Raw genomic sequence first — 18,980 nt, 5'->3', positions numbered from 1 at the left:
GCTACTACGTCTCCTCATTTACGTCGGAAACTGGAACACCCGACGTTGTAAAAATGCGGTGGCAGTTCAGTAAATATAGAGGGGGAAATTTACGTCGGACATAGGGGGGTCCGACGTAAATTAGACAATTTACGTCAGACGGCTATGTAGCCGACGTAGATTATGTAATTTACGTCGGACCCCCATATGTCCGACGTAAATTTCCCCCCAAAACCTCCAACGTTCCATTTCTCTTCCCGCGCCTCCCATTGTTTACGAAAACTACTATTCTTCTTCTCTTATATTCTCTAAGTCTCCAACTGCCTTTGTTTCCACATTGCACGTTTCTAAGTCCCTAACAGTCTGCACATTACACGTTTGAGGTAATTTTGTTCTCTACGCAATTTTTTTTTTATTTTCTGTTATTTGTTCATCTGGAATGGGCCGTTCTGCAAGCAGAACGGGCTGTACTGCTTGCAGAATGACCGTTCTGCTTAAATTTTTTGTTTTGTAAATTGTTGATCTGGAACGGACCATTCTGGTTTCAGTACGGGCCGTTCCAAATGCATTAAAGATGGACTTTTTTAGGCATTGACTTTTAGTTTACCATCGTATTAGTAGAAATATTTATGGATTTTATTCGAAATTGGTATCAATTTTTTAGGGTTGTAGTTTAGGTTAGAAAAATTATCAATAACTGAGTGAATAGTTAATTTGTGTTAAACTGTTAATATATAGATAATGAATCGAAGTTGGATGAATGCAAGTCGCATTAGTCAAGAGTACAGAAATGGAATTGAAGAGTTCTTGGAATTTGCAAGAGAAAATGGGAAACCTATCAAAGGGGCATATTATTGTCCATGTGTTCGTTGTTTGAATCATATACGTCAAGAAGTTGGAGAAATACGTGATCACCTGTTTATATATGGTATTGTGAAGAGTTATACAGTATGGACATGGCACGGAGAAATATTAGACATTCCAACAGTGTCAACAACTGAAAATTTTGAAGGGGTGGACGATAACTTAGAAGAGATGATACGTGATGTTGGTGAAGAAAATTTTGAAAGAGCACATGTGTATGATACCTTAAAGTCTGATTTTGAGCAACCATTGTACCCAGGATGCAGTATGTTTACAAGATTATCAGCAACTTTAAGATTGTTTAGTTTAAAAGCAAGAAATGGCTGGACTGATAAAAGTTTCACAGAATTGTTGGAGTTGTTGAAGGAGATGCTTCTAGAAGATAACACGTTACCTAATCGCAACTATGAGGCAAAAAAGATACTATGTCCAATGGGTTTGCAGTATAAGAAGATACACGCGTGCCCTAATGATTGCATATTGTATACAAATGATTTTGCTACACTGAAAGTGTGTCCTACATGTGGATTGTCGCGTTTCAAAAAGAAAAATGATGGAAATAGTGGTGAGGAAGAAATAGAGGGTCCTCCTGCTAAGGTCTTATGGTATTTTCCAATAATACCTAGGTTTAAAAGATTGTTTGCCATTAAAGAGGATGCAAAAAACCTCACATGGCATGAAAATGGTAGAAAATGTGACAATTTTCTTCGACATCCAACTGATTCTCCGCAATGGAAGATAATTGATGAAACATTTCCAGAATTTGGTGCATAGTCAAGAAACTTGAGAATTGGTCTAGCTACAGATGACATGAATCCTTATGGAAACTTAAGTAGTAAACACAGTTCATGGCCAGTTTTGTTGGTCATTTACAATTTGCCTCCTTGGCTATGTATGAAGAGAAAATATATTATGTTGTCTATGATGATATCAGGACCCCGACAACCAAGAAATGACATAGATGTGTATCTTAGTCCATTGATTGATGACTTGAAAATGTTGTGGGAGACAGGAGTGGAGGTCTTTGATGCATATCGTGAAGAAAAATTTACCATGCGTGCAATGTTATTTTGCACAATAAATGATTTTCCAGCATATGGTAACTTGAGTGGGTATAGTGTGAAGGGTCATTATGCATGTCCTATATGTGAAGAAAATACAAGTTATACCCAATTGAAACATGGGCAAAATACTGCGTACACTAGGCATCGTAAGTTTCTTGTTCGTAGTCATCCATACCGTAGATTGAAGAAAGCATTCAATGGATGTCAGGAGGATGAAATTGCCTCGACACCGCGCAATGGTGAAGAAGTATATCAGCGGGTGAAGAACATTAACATTGTGTTCGGAAAGACGCAAAAGAAGTCAACTGAGAAAAATATCTGGAAGAAACGATCAATATTCTTTAATCTTCCTTATTGGTGCAAGCTAGATGTTAGACACTGCATAGATGTGATGCATGTGGAGAAAAACGTTTGTGATAGTGTAATTGGGACATTGCTAAACATCAAAGGAAAGACTAAAGATGAAGTGAAAGCACGACAAGATTTGGTGGACATGGGTATACGTTCTGAGTTACATCCTCAGTCTATTGGAAGACACACTTACTTGCCTCCAGCTTGTCATACTCTATCAAGAAAAGAAAAAAAAAGCTTTTGTGAGTGCTTACGCAATGTGAAAGTTCCACAAGGGTACTCCTCAAATGTTAAAAGTCTGGTGTCTATGCAAGATTTGAAGTTAATTGGTTTAAAGTCTCACGATTGTCATGTCTTAATGCAACAACTTTTGCCTGTGGCTATTCGTAACATTTTACCATCTTCTGTTAGAGTTGCTATTACTCGATTGTGTTTATTCTTCAATGCCATTTGCAACAAAGTAATTGACCCTGTAAAGTTAGATGAGTTAGAAAATGAAGCAATCACAATCTTGTGTCAATTGGAAATGTATTTTCCACCTTCATTTTTTGATATCATGGTGCATTTGATTGTTTATTTGGTTAGGGAGATTCGATTGTGTGGCCCGGTTTATCTTAGATGGATGTACCCTGTTGAGAGATACATGAAGATCTTAAAAGGATATGTCAAGAATAAATACCGCCCAAAAGCCTCTATTGTGGAGAGGTACATTGCAGAAGAAGCCATTGAGTTTTGTTCAGGCTACATGTCGAAATCAGAACCAATAGGAATTCCCAAGACTCGACATGATGGGAAACAATTTGGTAAGGGTACTCGAAGTTTAAAGATTAGAATTGTGAGTCAAACAGAAGTTGGCCAAGCACATTTGTACATATTGAACAACACTGATGAAGTAATTCCTTACATATCTGAACACATAGATGAAATAAAGATAGCACACCCCCGAATGAATGAGAAATGGGTATTGAATGAACATAACAAGAGTTTCTTAGCTTGGTTTAAGAAAAAGGTTTACGGTGAGGTTAATGCTTTTGATACACTTTTGAGACTCGCGCGTGGGCCTAACAACGATGTCATTACATTTGGTGGGTATGACATTAACAAATATTATTTCTATACAAAGACAGAAGATGACAAAAGTAGAGTACAAAACAGTGGGGTTACAATTCAGGCTGAGGCTGTGCACTTTGCTAGTTCTAAAGATAAAAAATCCCATTACAGCATCCATGAGTTATTTTGGAGTCATACAAGACATATGAGAAATTGATTATGTTACGTTAGAGTGCCTGTGTTCAAGTGTAAATGGGTTGATGGAAATACGGGTGTGCGGACAGATGATTTAGGATTTACTTTGGTTGATTTGAATAAGGTTGGTTATAAGGATGAACCTTTTATTATGGCATATCAAGCAAGACAAATTTTTTATGTCAGGGATCCATGTAATGAGAAATGGTCAGTGGTCCTCGAAGGAAGAACCATGCATGGAACTCACGAAGATGAGTCTCTAGATATGCATGAGACACCGTCTTTCTCAAGTAAATCATTTGGTCCTATTGCGGACAATGAAGTAGACGAAATACATGCTATTCGAAGTGATCATGATGAAGGAATATGGGAAAACATTCCAACCTAATAGGTTTCTGTTTTTGTATTCGTTGTTTTTTTATTAGTTTTTTTGTTGCTATATTATCTTTTTTACTTTATTTATCTATTAAGTTAATTCGTTGTTTTAATAATGAGAGTTTAATTTTTTTCAGGATTATGGAGGATTCAGGGTCTGGCAGTGGAAGGAAGGTAGATCTGTCACCCGATTGTTTGGGTTGACAGCTGGACGCATTGCCAAGGAGAGGACACCGGTTGAGGTGGATCCTCGTTCCGGCAAGGCGTCAGGCCCAAATGTTGCCAAGTTTAAGAGCTATTTGAGAGTCCTAGCTCGACGACATGTTTCTATTATCATTCCATCATGGGATGACGTTCAGGAGGCTGACAAGAACCTCATGTGGCAGGATATTCAAGTATATACTTTCACATCCCTTCAATATTATATAACTTAAATACATTATTTATTAATTATTGTTATTTTCATAGCAAAATTTTGACATTCCCAACACTGAGGTCATAAGGAGGAAGATGTTATTTGCCCTTGCCACCAGGTGGAGAGACTTCAAGACTTTCTTGACACGGGAGTATGTATTTGGAGAGCGACAAAATGATACTCCCTGTCTAAAGTACCAGATCACTAATGAGGAGTGGATGCAATTTCGTGCCACTCGATTGGACTCTTCTTGGCAGGTTAGTTATTGATAACTCTTACATTGACACAAATAATCATTATTTTAATTAATCTCATTTTCTTTTTTGTATTATTGCAGGCCAAAAGAATAGCTGCCAAAGAACGACAGAGCAAGAATGATGCACCCCATTTATTGTCAAGAGGGGGATATGAATTAAAAAAAAAAGAAAATGAAGAAGGCTAGGGCAGAGGCAGCAGGGGTTGAGTCTGCTGACCGTGTGGAGTCACCTCCCCGCCATGAGATGTGGATAGCAGCCCGAACAAAATCAGATGGGCAAATGACTTCTGAGTCTGCAAGGGTCGTTGTTGATAAAATAGTAAGTAAAAATATACAAACTAAGACTCTTCATTTCAACTCATTTAATTCATAAGTGTAGTTTAGGGTATACTTATTGTTAATATGTTGCAGGAGGGTTTAGTTGAGCCGACCACCCAGGGCTCATTTGTTTCCCATGGTCGGGATGATATCCTCACAACAGCCATAGGAAGGCCAGAGCACAGAGGCTGTGTGCGTGGTGTTGGTGGTTCTTGGAGCCACTGAGATTTCTTTGGTGCAAGATCATCGAGGAGCACTGTTGACTCTTGCAGTCAAGAGGCTATGCAGAGAATGGAGATGCAGTTTGAAGAGAAATTGAAGAACATTCGAGAAGAGTTTGAACAAAAGTTTGAACTTTTTTCTCGTTCTCAGCAACAGACTGCAGTTGCTCATGATGGTGTTCGAGTCAGCACTAAAGGGAGTTGCGCTGCTCCAAATCCCTTAGCGGAACACACTCACACTGATGTACCAAACTAGTGTGAGTTATATGTTGAGGATGACCCCCCACGGTTAGTGGCTATTGGCCGAGTATTTGAGGGTGGCTCAACCATCCATGGTGTCCCTCTACAGCCAGACTGGACACAGGTTATGGTTGACCAAGTTCAAGATGCTGCTGCTCTAGTGCCTTTGCCCAATATAGAGGTTCAACTAGTGGGGCAGGCAATCGACACATTCTTAGCTTGGCCAATGTGTTTGGTCATGCCGCTTTCATCACGGGCAAAGGTAATACTATTATTACTCTTTTATATTCTTATAATTCTATTATTGTTTAACTAATTTTGATTATTTCTTTAGGATTTTATCAATCGTGGTAAGGAGGTCATGAGAGAACCTCATGTTGATCATGCTAATATCGTAGAAGCTGAGGATGATCCCATATCTAGGCTTCTATCCATATTACCACGATTAAAGAAGAAACCAATTCAATTGCAGTGGGACATTAGAGTTTTTGGAGTTGATAGCTCTGATGTTCCGCTATACATATCCCTGCCTGATGCATTAGAGATTGTTGGGGGAAACTCCATGTTAAATATATCTATCATACAGCTGTGGGCCATGTAAGTCATATTTTCTTTTATGAGTCTAAATTTACAATAATTACATTTAACTTATAATAATTATTTGTGTTAGGTACATGGACAAATTGAGTGTGGAGCAAGCACAAGCACAAATATATGGATTTACTGAGCCTCAATCCATCCAAAAATCAGGAAACACTCAGGTCCACATCCAGCAATATATGCAAACATGGATGAGTGACTCACGAAGAGATATATACATGGCTCCATACATTGACGAGTTAGTTTTTTAATTGGTTTTTTAATCATGGTAATTTTATACCTAATTTGTTTGTCATACAATGTAGGTCTCATTGACAGTTAATGGTAATCATTCATAAGGAATACACTGTGGTGTGGTTTTGTTCACTACATCGAAAACCAAGCCACGAAATTAAATGCCAATTACAAGGGTAACTAAAATTTTTCATTATCTTTTAAAACTGTAATTAAGTGGAAGAAGCAGATCATCAAAGACATTGCACTTCATATACCCTAAGGTTAGCAAATTAATTAATACAACAAATAATATTTAAATTTATTGACTTTGGAAATAATAGTTATTTGTTTCTCATTTTAGTGTAATAAGAAACAAGACTCGTTTGAATGTGGCTATTACATCATGTATTGGATGAAAGCCATAGTTTCTGCGGGTATTACTGATTCTTGGGGGCAGGTAATTCATATCAAAATTTAAGTATATTTACCTTTACGATAATTAACATTGCATATTAATCACACTTAAATTAATGTTTCAGGTCTTTCGAGATCCATCTCCATTGCCCGAAGATGAGATGATCAAGATAAGAGAACAATGAGAAACTTTTTTTCTTCAAAGTATATAATAGTTAGATTTCTAAGTTTAGTTAGTTAGATATTATGTTTATAGTTTGATAGCATTGACAAACATATGTTTTATAGCTTTTTTAGGATAATAGGATTTACATTGTCATAATTTATGCTTTTTAAGATTTATATATTATTTTCTTTTTGTCATTCAATTTTGAAATATAATTTGAATTTCTATTCTGGACTGTCTGGTTTAGGTTTGATATTCTGGACTATATATATATATGCAGGTGTTGGGTATATCAAAAAACAATAAACGTTTTAAAAAAAATGCCAGAATTTACGTCGGACAAGACCATGTCTGACGTAAATTTACGTCGCTCCTAGCATTAGCCGATGTAAATTTACGTCGGACATGGTCTTGTCTGACGTAAATTATGGCATGTTTTTGCCCTTTTTAGGCCCCTTTTTACGTCGGGCTGGGTAAATCTCCGACGTAAATTTACGTCGTCTTTAACAAGTGACGTAAATTTACGTCTCCCATATTAACGTCGGAGCCTTTTCCGACGTAAAAGGCTCAAAATATGCGACGTAAAAGACCTCTTTTGTACTAGTGGTTCTAACTATTTGTGGAAACCAATGATAATATTATCTCAATAAAATATTACCCCCACAACTGAAAATATCTCGATATGTCTCTCTAGTTGTAAATATTCTTATCTTGTCAATTTAATAAACAAGCACTCCAATGTCGTCAAAAATCTCCACATTTTCTTGATTCTTTCAGGTCAAATTCAGTTTGTTCCCTATTGTTTATATACGTATTATACTATGTGGTTGTCAACAATATATATTATGTCTGTATTATAATTTACTCATTGTTTAAATATAAGACTTTTTCTTAAGGATAAAAACTTGTATATGTGTTTGCCTATCCATATTAAAATAATAAAAAAATTATCAAAAACAAAATATTGAGACATGTGATTAAAAGATATTAAATTACTTTTAGTTAACTTTTATTTTCCATTATATTCCTATTAACAATTGATTATTTTAATATAAAGTTAAATACTTTTTCCGAACTTTTTTAAATTTTATGCTTAGTCTAAAATGTATTTCTTTTTTAAAACAATCCAAACAAAATAAATTTTATACCTAACATATACAAAAATAAAATTCATTTTTATAATTAACATAAACATAATGAATTTTAACCTTTTTTTTAAACGACCAATGCACACACTAGTAAAAATGGGATTAATTATCCTTATATCAACTTGTGCTGTCTAAATGTAATTAAAGATGTCTTTGATTTTTCATTAGAAAGCTTAGATGAACATTGAGTCCACTAACTAGACTCAAGCATTGAGATAATCATGCTTTGGAGTGTGTGAACAAAACCTAATGGATTGGTGTTTGAACTCAACATCTAATTGAAACTTTCTAACGAAAAATTAAACACATCCTATCATATATATGGTTGAACCTAAAGACATGATGGGGTGATTTTCTTTTATTTTTTTCACATATCATTGGCACAAAAGTTATTGTAGTAAGCTAAAAACGTAGCTTATTTTTATAGTATTTTTAGTAAAATTCTTTAAAAATAACATTGAAATCAAAGTGATTTTCATGTAATTATTTATGGAGGAAATTTTCTCAAATTTCAAACCGGTACCCTCTTAGCTCAACAATCATACCAAATCTAAAGTATTACAATCAAGATATCATTCTTAGAGATTTGTTGGCACTTTATAATAACACTATCCTAGTTACAATTTGTGTAAAAGTCATATATAAAATACATGATCATATTCATTTGCATATGATAAAATTTACATGAGACCTTAGAATGTTTAAAAGTGAGTAAACTTAAGAGAAAATTAGAATGAGAAGACATTAGGATTGGATTTCACCTTACTAATTTTGATGTTTTCCTATGATTCATATACATATGATCCATTTTTCAATGTTATCGAATTCTCAAAAGCTCATCTGACCTGACTCCTTGAAATCAAATATTCTAAGAACTTTAACCTAATACCCGATCCCTTGGTGTATCAACTTAGAGTTCTTGCATTACGATCAAGAATTTCTCTAACTAATGATTGTAAAACTATCCTAGTCTTTAGAATCATTAGGTGTTTGGTTCAATTCAGATTACAAAAACGTTTTCTAACAATGATTGCAATCAAGATCATATAATAAGAAGTGACTTGCTTTAAGCATTAAAATCAGAATCAAAACACTAACATTAGAGTTCTTGTTCACCTTCACACAAAAATAGTACACCAAACACACTAGAAAGAAATTTACAAGACAAGCAACAAAAGTAAAATTAAGAAAAGTTAAACTCAAATATAGAAAGATGTGAAAAACTAGAAAGAATAGCAAAGAAATAGACAAGCAAACAACTAAAGCACAAATTTGGAAGCTAGGACAACAAAGGAGTAATCCTAGGATAGGTTCTATATTTGGATCACAAAATCAATGAAGAATCAAATCCACTTCCAAATTAAATGCAAATTACAATGAAATGAAATGTGACATATTTTTGAAATGGTTTTCACAAAATGCTCCACTTGCATTTTTATTTTATCACAAATATTTTCCAGTGCTTTTTCTTTTGTATTTTCCTTTTGTTCTTTTCTCTCTTTTTTTTTACTCTTTTGTTTTTCTTTTATTTTGGAGCTATTTTGTGACTCTTTTATTTTGTTTAAGCTACTATTTTAAAGTCATAAAATGTTCCAAGAGATAGAACACAAAATTGCAAGAAATTTAGAAGTATAAATAATCCAAAATGACTCTGTGGAAGAAAATATGCACAAAGTTTTGATGATGCCAAAGCATTGAAGAAAATAAAGGTCAAGTTAAAGCAAGCTGATCAAGAAGCAAAATCTCAAGTAATAACTAGATAAGTCTTGACTGCTTAGCTTAGTATGTAAAATGAACTTTTAGAATTTGCAAATTTGACTTGGCCATTAAAATAAGAATTTCAACAAAACTTAAACTTAATACTTTTGAATATAAGAATAAGTTGTTCGAAAAGAAAGAAAAAAGAGTATTCAAAAGTATTCAAAAGATTAAAAAAAAATATTTTTAACTGGAAAATAGAAGCTCTTTATATCTTAAGTTTTCATAAGCCAAAACAAGTGACATGTTTCTGGTAATCGATTACCACTTGCTGTAATCGATTACCAGAGAAAGAAAACCTTTCAAAATGTTAAAATGCTCTCTGGTAATCGATTTCCACTGACTATAATCGATTACCAGAAGAGAAATTTTCAAAATTCGAATTTGAACTATACAACGTTTCAAACATTTTGAACTTAAACTGTTGTAATCGATTACCAAGTACTGTAATCGATTACCAGAGCCTATTTTTTGAAAAATTATAGAGAGTTACAACTCTTCATGAAAAGACATAACTCAAGATACAATTGTCTATAAATACCTATAATTTTTCAGAGAAATGTGACGAACTTTATTGTGAAAATTATTTTACAAAAACTACTTGGCCAAAGTCATTTGCAAAATCTCTAAAGAGTTCGTCAAGATCATGAAAGTGTAATATCTACTCTTCAAAGAGAGTCATTTTGTAAAAACTCAATAGATCATTGGATCTGTAAAGGAGAAAGGGTTTTTCTCCTTGTTGGTGTTTGAATCTCAACACAAGGAAAAGGAGTTCCGAGGTGTTGGAGGATTCAATTCTTATAAGGTTTACAAGAGTAGTGGAAATCTCAAGTGGGAGACTTGAGGACTGGATGTAGGCAGGATTGGCCGAACTAGTATAAAATCAAGTTTGCAATTCTTCTTTCCCTACACTTTTAATTTCTTGTTATTAATTATAATTGTGTAGTTTGCATCATCATTCATTCTTTACATACAAATTTGTCTAAGGAAATAAATTGATAAAAAAGTAATTGGAAAAGTTTTTTATATGAGGAAAATTAGAAAACTTAATTCACCCCCCTCTCTTAAGTTAATTGAGGCTAAGGGACTAACAGACTCTAAAAATTGGTGAAATTAAGGCTACTACTCTTGTTTCGCTTAACCCATTGTTTCTCAACTTTTTGTACATAAAAAATATTGGTTCATTCTCTATTTTGGTTCAGCCACAAGAGTTTCAAATAGTTTCACCAAGTTTAGATTCAAATTGGATAGAAGAAAATCAAGGAAACAACGAAATATTGAAAATTACAAGACATATGGAATCCTAACTCTATTAGAAACATGTTAATGATCTAATAACATGTATAAACTCAAAGATCATAAACAAAAAGCTACACAACAGATTCATCCAGCACATATATCATGTCTTTTCTTCAAGATTTCAAAAAGAAAAAGTACTAAGAAGTGTTGACATACAAAGACTAAACAAAACAACTAGTACATAACATTTTGCATATATTTCAAACTAAAAATGACTCAAACTCATGCATATTTGTTGAGATTCCATTTCTAGAAGGATAGAAATTATTTGACTTATTCAAAACTACCTAAAACATTTTTTACTCTTTAGAATGACAACTCACTTTTATCTAAAGTACATTTGAATTGTTATTGTAATTTATCATTGTGAATATTTATTTTACTATTTTTACAAATCATCTGATTTTCTCTTGATTTCTAATACTTTTTCTTCCCTATAATTTACAAGCATGAAATAAATTACCTTCCTTGATAGTTATGGAGTTAAATAGTCTTCTTAGTAGAGCATATAATAAATAGTAAAAAAGTTTTAATGTTAAAACTCATTTATTTTCAAGAATCTTTCATTTTCCACTATCGGGAAATGTACATAAAGGAATTCAACTTTCTATACGTTTGTCATGGGATATTATTTAGAAAAATAAACTTTTACAAATTGATCTTTTAAGTTATCATTTAGTTAAGATTGTCTATTTTAAAAATAAGTAAGAAAATATTAATTTGATTCTCACTTGAACATGTTCTAAACTTCTATCTTTTATAAAATAATTTATTTATTGAGAATATATAAATATTAAAGTTTACTCAATTGAAGTCAAGCCTTTCTAAGAAGGAGTAAAAATATTTTCACAATCTTAACACATGCTTTTGTTTCAAATAATGTTTTGAAATATGTGTTTGACTATGTTTATACACGACTAAGGTTGGAAAAATATTACAATGTTAGTGTTACAAAGTTTCAATGCTCTAATTGCTTATAAGGAGATAAACAATTTCATAATGCCAAGTTTATTTGGTGTATAATATTTTCAATCTATAATGAATTTGATTTCCCCAAATCAATAATATATATGCTTATGTTATAAAATTTGATTTGATGTGAAATACATCAACATCATTTAGTTACATGTATATGATATGAAAGATAAGTTAAGTGTTCAGGTGACTTTAGTATTCTTTATTAATGTCCAAAGCTTCTATAAAGTTGTGTCATATATAGGTAATAAAATTAGTTTTGTAAATGTAAATTACTTTAAAAGAAAATAGAGGAAAAGGGAAATTAAAGCAATGAGTATAACAACTTCAGAATTTTGCAATGTAAGCATATTTGTATTAAGTTTTCCAAAAGATAGGTTGTCATATACCCTGTGGACCTAACATGTTAATTTCCAATATTTAAAAGAGTAAGAAATAATGTTCAGACAACAAGCAAATAAAACAAAACAAATGAATGGTTTTTCCAATCATATAACAAAACCAAAATTGAATAACATACAACTACAAAAGAACAAGCCCAAGTTCAGATGGTTTCAAGGCATTATGAATCCTATAATTGTACAAGTAGTAGTGAAGTTGTCCATCTCCAGGACCAAACTTGAGCTCTTTAAGGAAATTCTCATTGTGCATTACATCCAAAGCATTGAAAACATCAAAATCCTTTTGTTTTGCCATAATTAGCACATCATTCATCAACCGAGCTAGTGGAGTTTTGGTGGAAACATTATAATAAGAATAAGCAACTTTCAAAATTGAGTGATTTTGATTTCCGAGGATAGAAGAAGGAAGAGTATAGAAGCTACAGAAGTCTGTGACCTCATGAGTCTTTGGACTCTCCACTAAGAAACTATCCACCACATTCTCATTGGGAAGAAGCCAATGTTCAACATCATTTTCATCAAAATCAGGTGCAACAACAAATTGGTTCAAGTAGTTCCTAAGTAGTCGAGTAACAGCAGGGACATCCCGTAACTCCATTTTCCTAAATCCAGGAGTAACCGTTGAATTGGGCAATTTGTAAAGTTTTATAGTTCGACTCATCGTCATCCTAGCACCAAGCCTTGAGAACCCAACATCAATTAGCTTCTTAGGATTCAAAGATCGATGCCAATATTGACAACTTGTGATTGGTGTTGGAAGAACAATCCCAGCTGTATAGGCTGCTTGCCAAATATTCTCCAAATGAACCCTCCTAGTGATTTCCTTGATCATAACAGGGGCAAGCCTCTTGGACCTCAACTTTTTATGAACACACAAGAAATTGATCTCAGCCATCTTCATAACATCCTTACTAACCGTAATCCTAGCGGGGACGCCACTAATGAAAGCAACCAATTTCTTTGATGTCTTTGCTCTCACGCCAATGTGCCAACTCCGGTAATAACCAGGGACACGCAATGCCCAACTCAAAAACTTTTTGGAATAGTTGAACCTAAACATGTTCTCATCATCCTCGACATAGTTATTCTTGAGTAGAACATAAACCTCATCACAAGTTTCCTCAGAGTCCATGTCACATGTTGTCCACTCATAAGCATTAGGAAGGTTATAAGGCTCTTGCTTAACCTTAGACAAAGGTGTTGGGGGCTTAATAGGGCCTTCAGGTAAACTAGGGTCCCCAACATCCTTGTATTGCCCCACAGGTTGAGTTTCCCAAAACTTGTGTTTCTTACCAAGAGACATTGAATCTTGGAAACTTTGTACAATGGTTTCTAATGAGGTGCTACTATTATTAGCCATAAAAATTGTTGAGTCTCCATCAATAAGATCTGATTTTTTCTTTAAAGACTCAGATGGAACATTGCTGTCACCCATCTCAATTATCAAACAAATCCAATGCTGTGAAAATAATAAAAAAAAATCAAAATCTTGGTAATGAAAAGACAAAAATATTTGAAATTTTGTATCCAAATTCAAATTGAAATGAAGAAACAAGAAAACCTTGATTTGATGGAAATTGGACATGAAATAATGGAATTAGTGCGAAATCAAAATGAAATTATAAATGTAAAACGATAAATAAAATTAAAAAGGACTCACTGTGTGATTTAGATCGAGGATGGATTGAAATAAGACTCACTTGGAGGAATAACGAAAATAAGTATGTGATGTGATGGGGTTTCTAATGAGAGGGGCTGGAAAACATTGTAGAAGATATAGGTACAATACAAGTGTTTTATCATTTACTTCTATCTCAGGATGGGTTGGTTAACCAAGGACTCATTGTTTGAGTTATATTATATTTTTATAAAATTAAAATTATAAAATTTTTCCTTTAATTTTTATTTAATTTAATTTTTACTTGTATCATTAACTTTTTTATTGAACTAGCATTTTAATTTATATAATGCAAGGGATATTTTTTTATAAAAAAATTATAATAAACAAATAATTTTTGCATATAAAAATTATAGTATAATTAAAATTTTTAATAAAAAATATTTTTCTTATCATATAAATTATATTTCAATTAAAATTTGTAAATAATAAATATTTATTTATTATTATTTTAATTTGCAACAAAATATTTTTAAAATTTACAAATATGAATAAATTTAGTTAATTATTATCTTCTATTTTTGTTGGTTTCAATATTGTAAATTTTTTAAATTGTAAAAAGAATTTTTACCATTCATTACTAATGATGCAACACACATAAAAATGTTATATTTCATGTTATTTCAATACTAGCGTGGCATGGTTAAATTCACATCACAACACTATTAATTTATGACGACACAAATTATTTAAATTTACAAAAAAATAAAAACAAATAAAATTTTTTGTAGAAGATAATAACTAAATTTGTCTATATTTATACAATTAAAAACATGTTTCATTTTTTTTAGCTTTTTACATTTTCTTTAAGACTAGTTCTAGGTTGTTCCACCTTTACATCTAGTCTACCATTGATCATTGTTAGTTACCGATAATAATGATTTTTTGTAATTTAAATTAGAGAATGACTTTTTCAATCTTTATATAATAATTTTTCAAAATACAATTTATGCAGCTTGTGCTTTTTGCTTATCCCTCCATTGCATACTTGTAAATTTTTTGCCCTCTCACAAAATCAATGGTCACCTTTGCATCACTCTCATCAAATCTCATTTCATGAATAAATCCAAAATGGTCTTTTCATCTATGGCTAGGTAAGAATTGTCGATCCGAATGCAACCTGAAGAAATCACAACCCAGATTTTTATTTTGAGTGACTTAATTGGTATTAGATTAGAACAATACAATAAAAATGGTTTTCTATGAGTACACTTGGGTAGTTACGAATAATAAAAATAATTTCCATCAAAATCCGCACTTGACCAACTATAAAATGACGTATTTAAATTTAGTTGAATCAAGTTGACATCTGATGCAAATATTGCAGTTCACAAAGATAATTATTGCTTTGTTCATAAAATTAGAAAGTTTCTCTCTCAACTCATAATTATTATTTTGTTCGAAGAGCTAAAAAGTTTCTCTCTCACGCTCACGGTCTTAGGTTTTTAGTTTATATAGTCTAGTTTTTTTTAGCTTAAAGCTTCAACAAATTTTCTTCACTTAAGAAGAGATTTTTCTCTGACCCACGTTGTTGTTGCCTTGGTCTGTAACTTTTTTCATGAAGGAGAATCCAATTGGACTCCATGGCGTTCTTCATTAGCAATGATAGTGAAGACTTGTGGCAAGCATTATTGTCAATGGTAGTGATATTTCACACTTAAGACCTCCCTTGTCTTCGTCTTCCCTCCTTTGGAATGTTTTGCCTATTTATGTGAGTGGTTGGTCTCTTCCACCCATACAACCATGGACTAGACCTCTAGTTAAGAAAGTATGGTTATTTGCAAAGTTTCTTGTTTTTTTAAAATAGAAAATCTAAATAAACCACCTGACACCACCCAAATTCGACATCACTTGAACCGTTACAAACTAAAAGCTTAATCGGTCAAAAATAGATTATATTTTCCAATGTTCAGTTTACATCGGATTGGGTGTTTTGGGCTTGAACTCGCCCAAACCCGACCAATGCCCACCCCTATAATTTCATCATGACTTTTGCAAACACTAAACCCACCACATTGTAGCAATAATGCTACTTGTAAGTAGTCATCGTATCCTTAACACACTACACATTCATCTTAAAATCTATGAGTGTACTTTAAGGGTGCCGAGGGTGGAGATTTTTTTAATAAGTTATGTGTCTTGAGACTTACACTTCTGTTAAGCACGTGTTGTGATGTGATTTTCCAACACTCAAGAGTTGTTGCACTACATACGAGACTTGAAAGTTGCTATAACACATTAATGAATTGCAATAATATGGAAGACGTGTGTTGGAAATGTTTTAAAAGCTTAACAATTCATCAAATTGGCCTAGGTTGTTTGATGGTTTTTATAAAATAATGGAGTGTTTTATTTAATTGAGGAAGGTTTGAGAAATTATAATATATAAATTATTTGGAGAAAATATAAGTTTACATTATATTGTTGTATGTATTTTGTTTTAATTAATTATGAGGGAAGGGAAGTGTGGTCGGGTTTTACTCTAGGAATTAAGTGTGGGTTAAGAAAGGGTTACCATTAGTTGATTCAATTTATGCTTCTCAAACGTGTATCAAGATAAAGAGAAAGTGAGTAGTATTGTTCTAGGGATTGGTCCCTAATTTCATTGTTTGTATTCCATGCTCTACGGGGAATCTTAGAAACCCTTACTTTTACTTATGTTTCGAGTGATTGCTTGATAACATGATTCTATTGTGCCTTGTTGTTGATATTTTCATTGTGTATGATGTGAATCATGAATGAATTAATGTGTATAAAAACATGTGAGGAACCCTTAGTTCTTGTAGGAAACCCAAATTGATAGAGTAAGTTATAAATAGATATTAATTGATGATGTTTGAGCAATTGTTTTTGATTTTGAGTAAATGGTGTTATAATTGGGTAGTAATATGTTTAAATTGATGATTTTGCCAATTGGATTGGAAGGTTTGATGTTTGGGTTTGTCTTGTGCGATTTTCGCATATTCTACATATATAGACAAAATTGGTATCGCGTCAAACACCACTTGGGCAGCATTAGGCATGGGAGCAACATAGAACACATGTTGATCTTTGTGGCCTATGCATTGGGCATGGGGTTGACCACACCCAACGCAAGAGCTCTTTATTGTTTTTTCACTAGGTGTAGGACCTTTAGAGAGTAGCATGTGCTCTCTATGAGTTTGACATCGAGCACGATGGTTGCTTTGTCAGGCATCACTTGGAAAACAAGTGAGGACTTGCATATTGAGGTAATTTGATGGTGTTTAACTTAAGGATATGATTCATGACATTGATAATGATATGATAGTGATTAGATTTTGTGAACTTTTATATCTTTTGATCAATGTTTTATTTAGACAATCTTTATTGCTTTATTCTTATAATGTATATCGACATGAAGGTTCAGAGGGTGTCACGCCTTTCTTGTATTAAAAGGCATATTTTAGTTTTTCATTATTTGAAGAATTAAGTTTGACTCAGACTAGTTCGTCCATTTTTCATGAAAATTGATAGGTTTAATCTGGTTCTCCTAATTTAAGAGAGCATGCATAACCACTGAGCCATATAAACTTGTGTTTTAATGTGTGACAAATAAAATATATACTTAAATTATATTTTACTTATACTTCACTAACAATGGAACTTGAATCTAGACGAATGTGATTATTTAACTCCTTAGTGACTTTTAAACCTATATGTTCTATTGTTATACAATTAACTTAAATAATTTGTATACTATATTTTTAAATTTAAAATTATGCATTAATTTATGTGATTCAACCGGTCTATTATTTGGTTGCTTTGTCATTATTATATTGATTGCAATTTTTTAGGTTTTCTTTAAGGCATTGTATGAATTTTATTGAAATTTATAAATATGAAATATATATGACAAATAATTTTTTTAAAAAATTAATAAAGACTAGGTCATGTAGTTCAATTAATGACCTACGGATTTGATCTCTGACTCATTGACCCAATATCTTAATTAGTTGATGATGAATCCGATTCTTAAAACATCACTTGCAAAGTATTCCACCTTAGCCTTGGTCTTTCTTTTAAATTTTAAGTTGCGACAATTTTGACCCAATAAAATATAGGTCACAACAAAAATGGGATATGATTTAAAATATTGGCATAATTATATATTGACCAAGAGTTTAAGATGAAACGAAGTTAAATTTAACCCATACAAGTTATTATGATAAACTTAATCTATAATCCTCAATAAGTTCTTTCAATTGAAAAAATGGTAGAGAAAGTTGGATGTCTTATATATGTACATGTTTGAATATGATGTAAAAAGTAGACATGAAGTCAACAAACAATTTAATCAACTTACAACTAAAATTTCAAGCCAACATACTACTACCACAAAAGGAATACTTTAAGATCCAATGTGATGATGAATTTGATCTTAAATATGAAAAATAAAAAAAGTTAGCTCCAAACACACCATGAAAATATATGCTACCACAACGTTTATAATTATCATACTAGTAGGCAAAAACTTCTATAATATATGCTTTACTTACCTCATTCTCAAATGGTTAAAAAGAAGGGTAATTAATTAGACATTTTAGTTAGATTTTTGAACTTTAATTAAAACCAAATGATAAATTTATTTATATTCTCATTATATAGCTATAAAATATCATTTTTTTTTTCTAAATTGAATGGATTGCACTTAACACCACCAACATAGTCTATTATCTAAGATCTTCCATTAATCATTCACTCACTTGCAAGTTAAAGACGAATATTACACGACTCAAAATAGTATGACAATTAGTCAACACATACTTATAAACATGGACATATATTTTAAGAGTTAATAAAAATATGCTTAATAAATAGGTTTAATTAAGTCTAACTTTATTTATTTATTTTTTTGTAAAAACAATATTATATATTAAAAGTAGGGGAAAAGATAGTTCATACCTTTATTGCAAAAATAAAATAAAATAACTTAGTAGTTATTATTAATATAGTGGGTAATTGCTTTATTATTTTTA

At 32.2% G+C, this 18,980-nt stretch overlaps 1 protein-coding gene across 1 annotated transcript; it reads right to left on the bottom strand.

The window, feature by feature from the left end:
- Nucleotides 1–12,401: 12,401 nt before the first annotated feature.
- NMT1 (myristoyl-CoA:protein N-myristoyltransferase) lies at nt 12,402–14,117 on the bottom strand. Its single transcript, XM_020366245.3, has 2 exons — nt 13,966–14,117; nt 12,402–13,764 (listed from the first exon to the last, which is right to left on the bottom strand). Exon 2 carries the CDS (start codon nt 13,738–13,740, stop codon nt 12,427–12,429), a length of 1,314 nt encoding a protein of 437 aa, XP_020221834.1. The 5' UTR covers nt 13,741–13,764; nt 13,966–14,117; the 3' UTR covers nt 12,402–12,426.
- Between the last annotated feature and the right edge of the window lie 4,863 nt (nt 14,118–18,980).

This window comes from Cajanus cajan, chromosome 1 (genome assembly GCF_000230855.2).
Source record: "Cajanus cajan strain Asha chromosome 1, NIPB_CcT2T_4, whole genome shotgun sequence".
In the NCBI taxonomy this organism is placed as follows: Eukaryota; Viridiplantae; Streptophyta; class Magnoliopsida; order Fabales; family Fabaceae; genus Cajanus; species Cajanus cajan.
The sequence above is the reverse complement of the archived record's forward strand: the minus strand, read 5'-3'. Positions and strand labels throughout refer to the sequence as shown.

Excerpts from the sequence above, each read along its gene's own strand:
- NMT1 (XM_020366245.3), bottom strand. The coding sequence starts at position 13,740 with ATGGGTGACAGCAATGTTCCATCTGAGTCTTTAAAGAAAAAATCAGAT.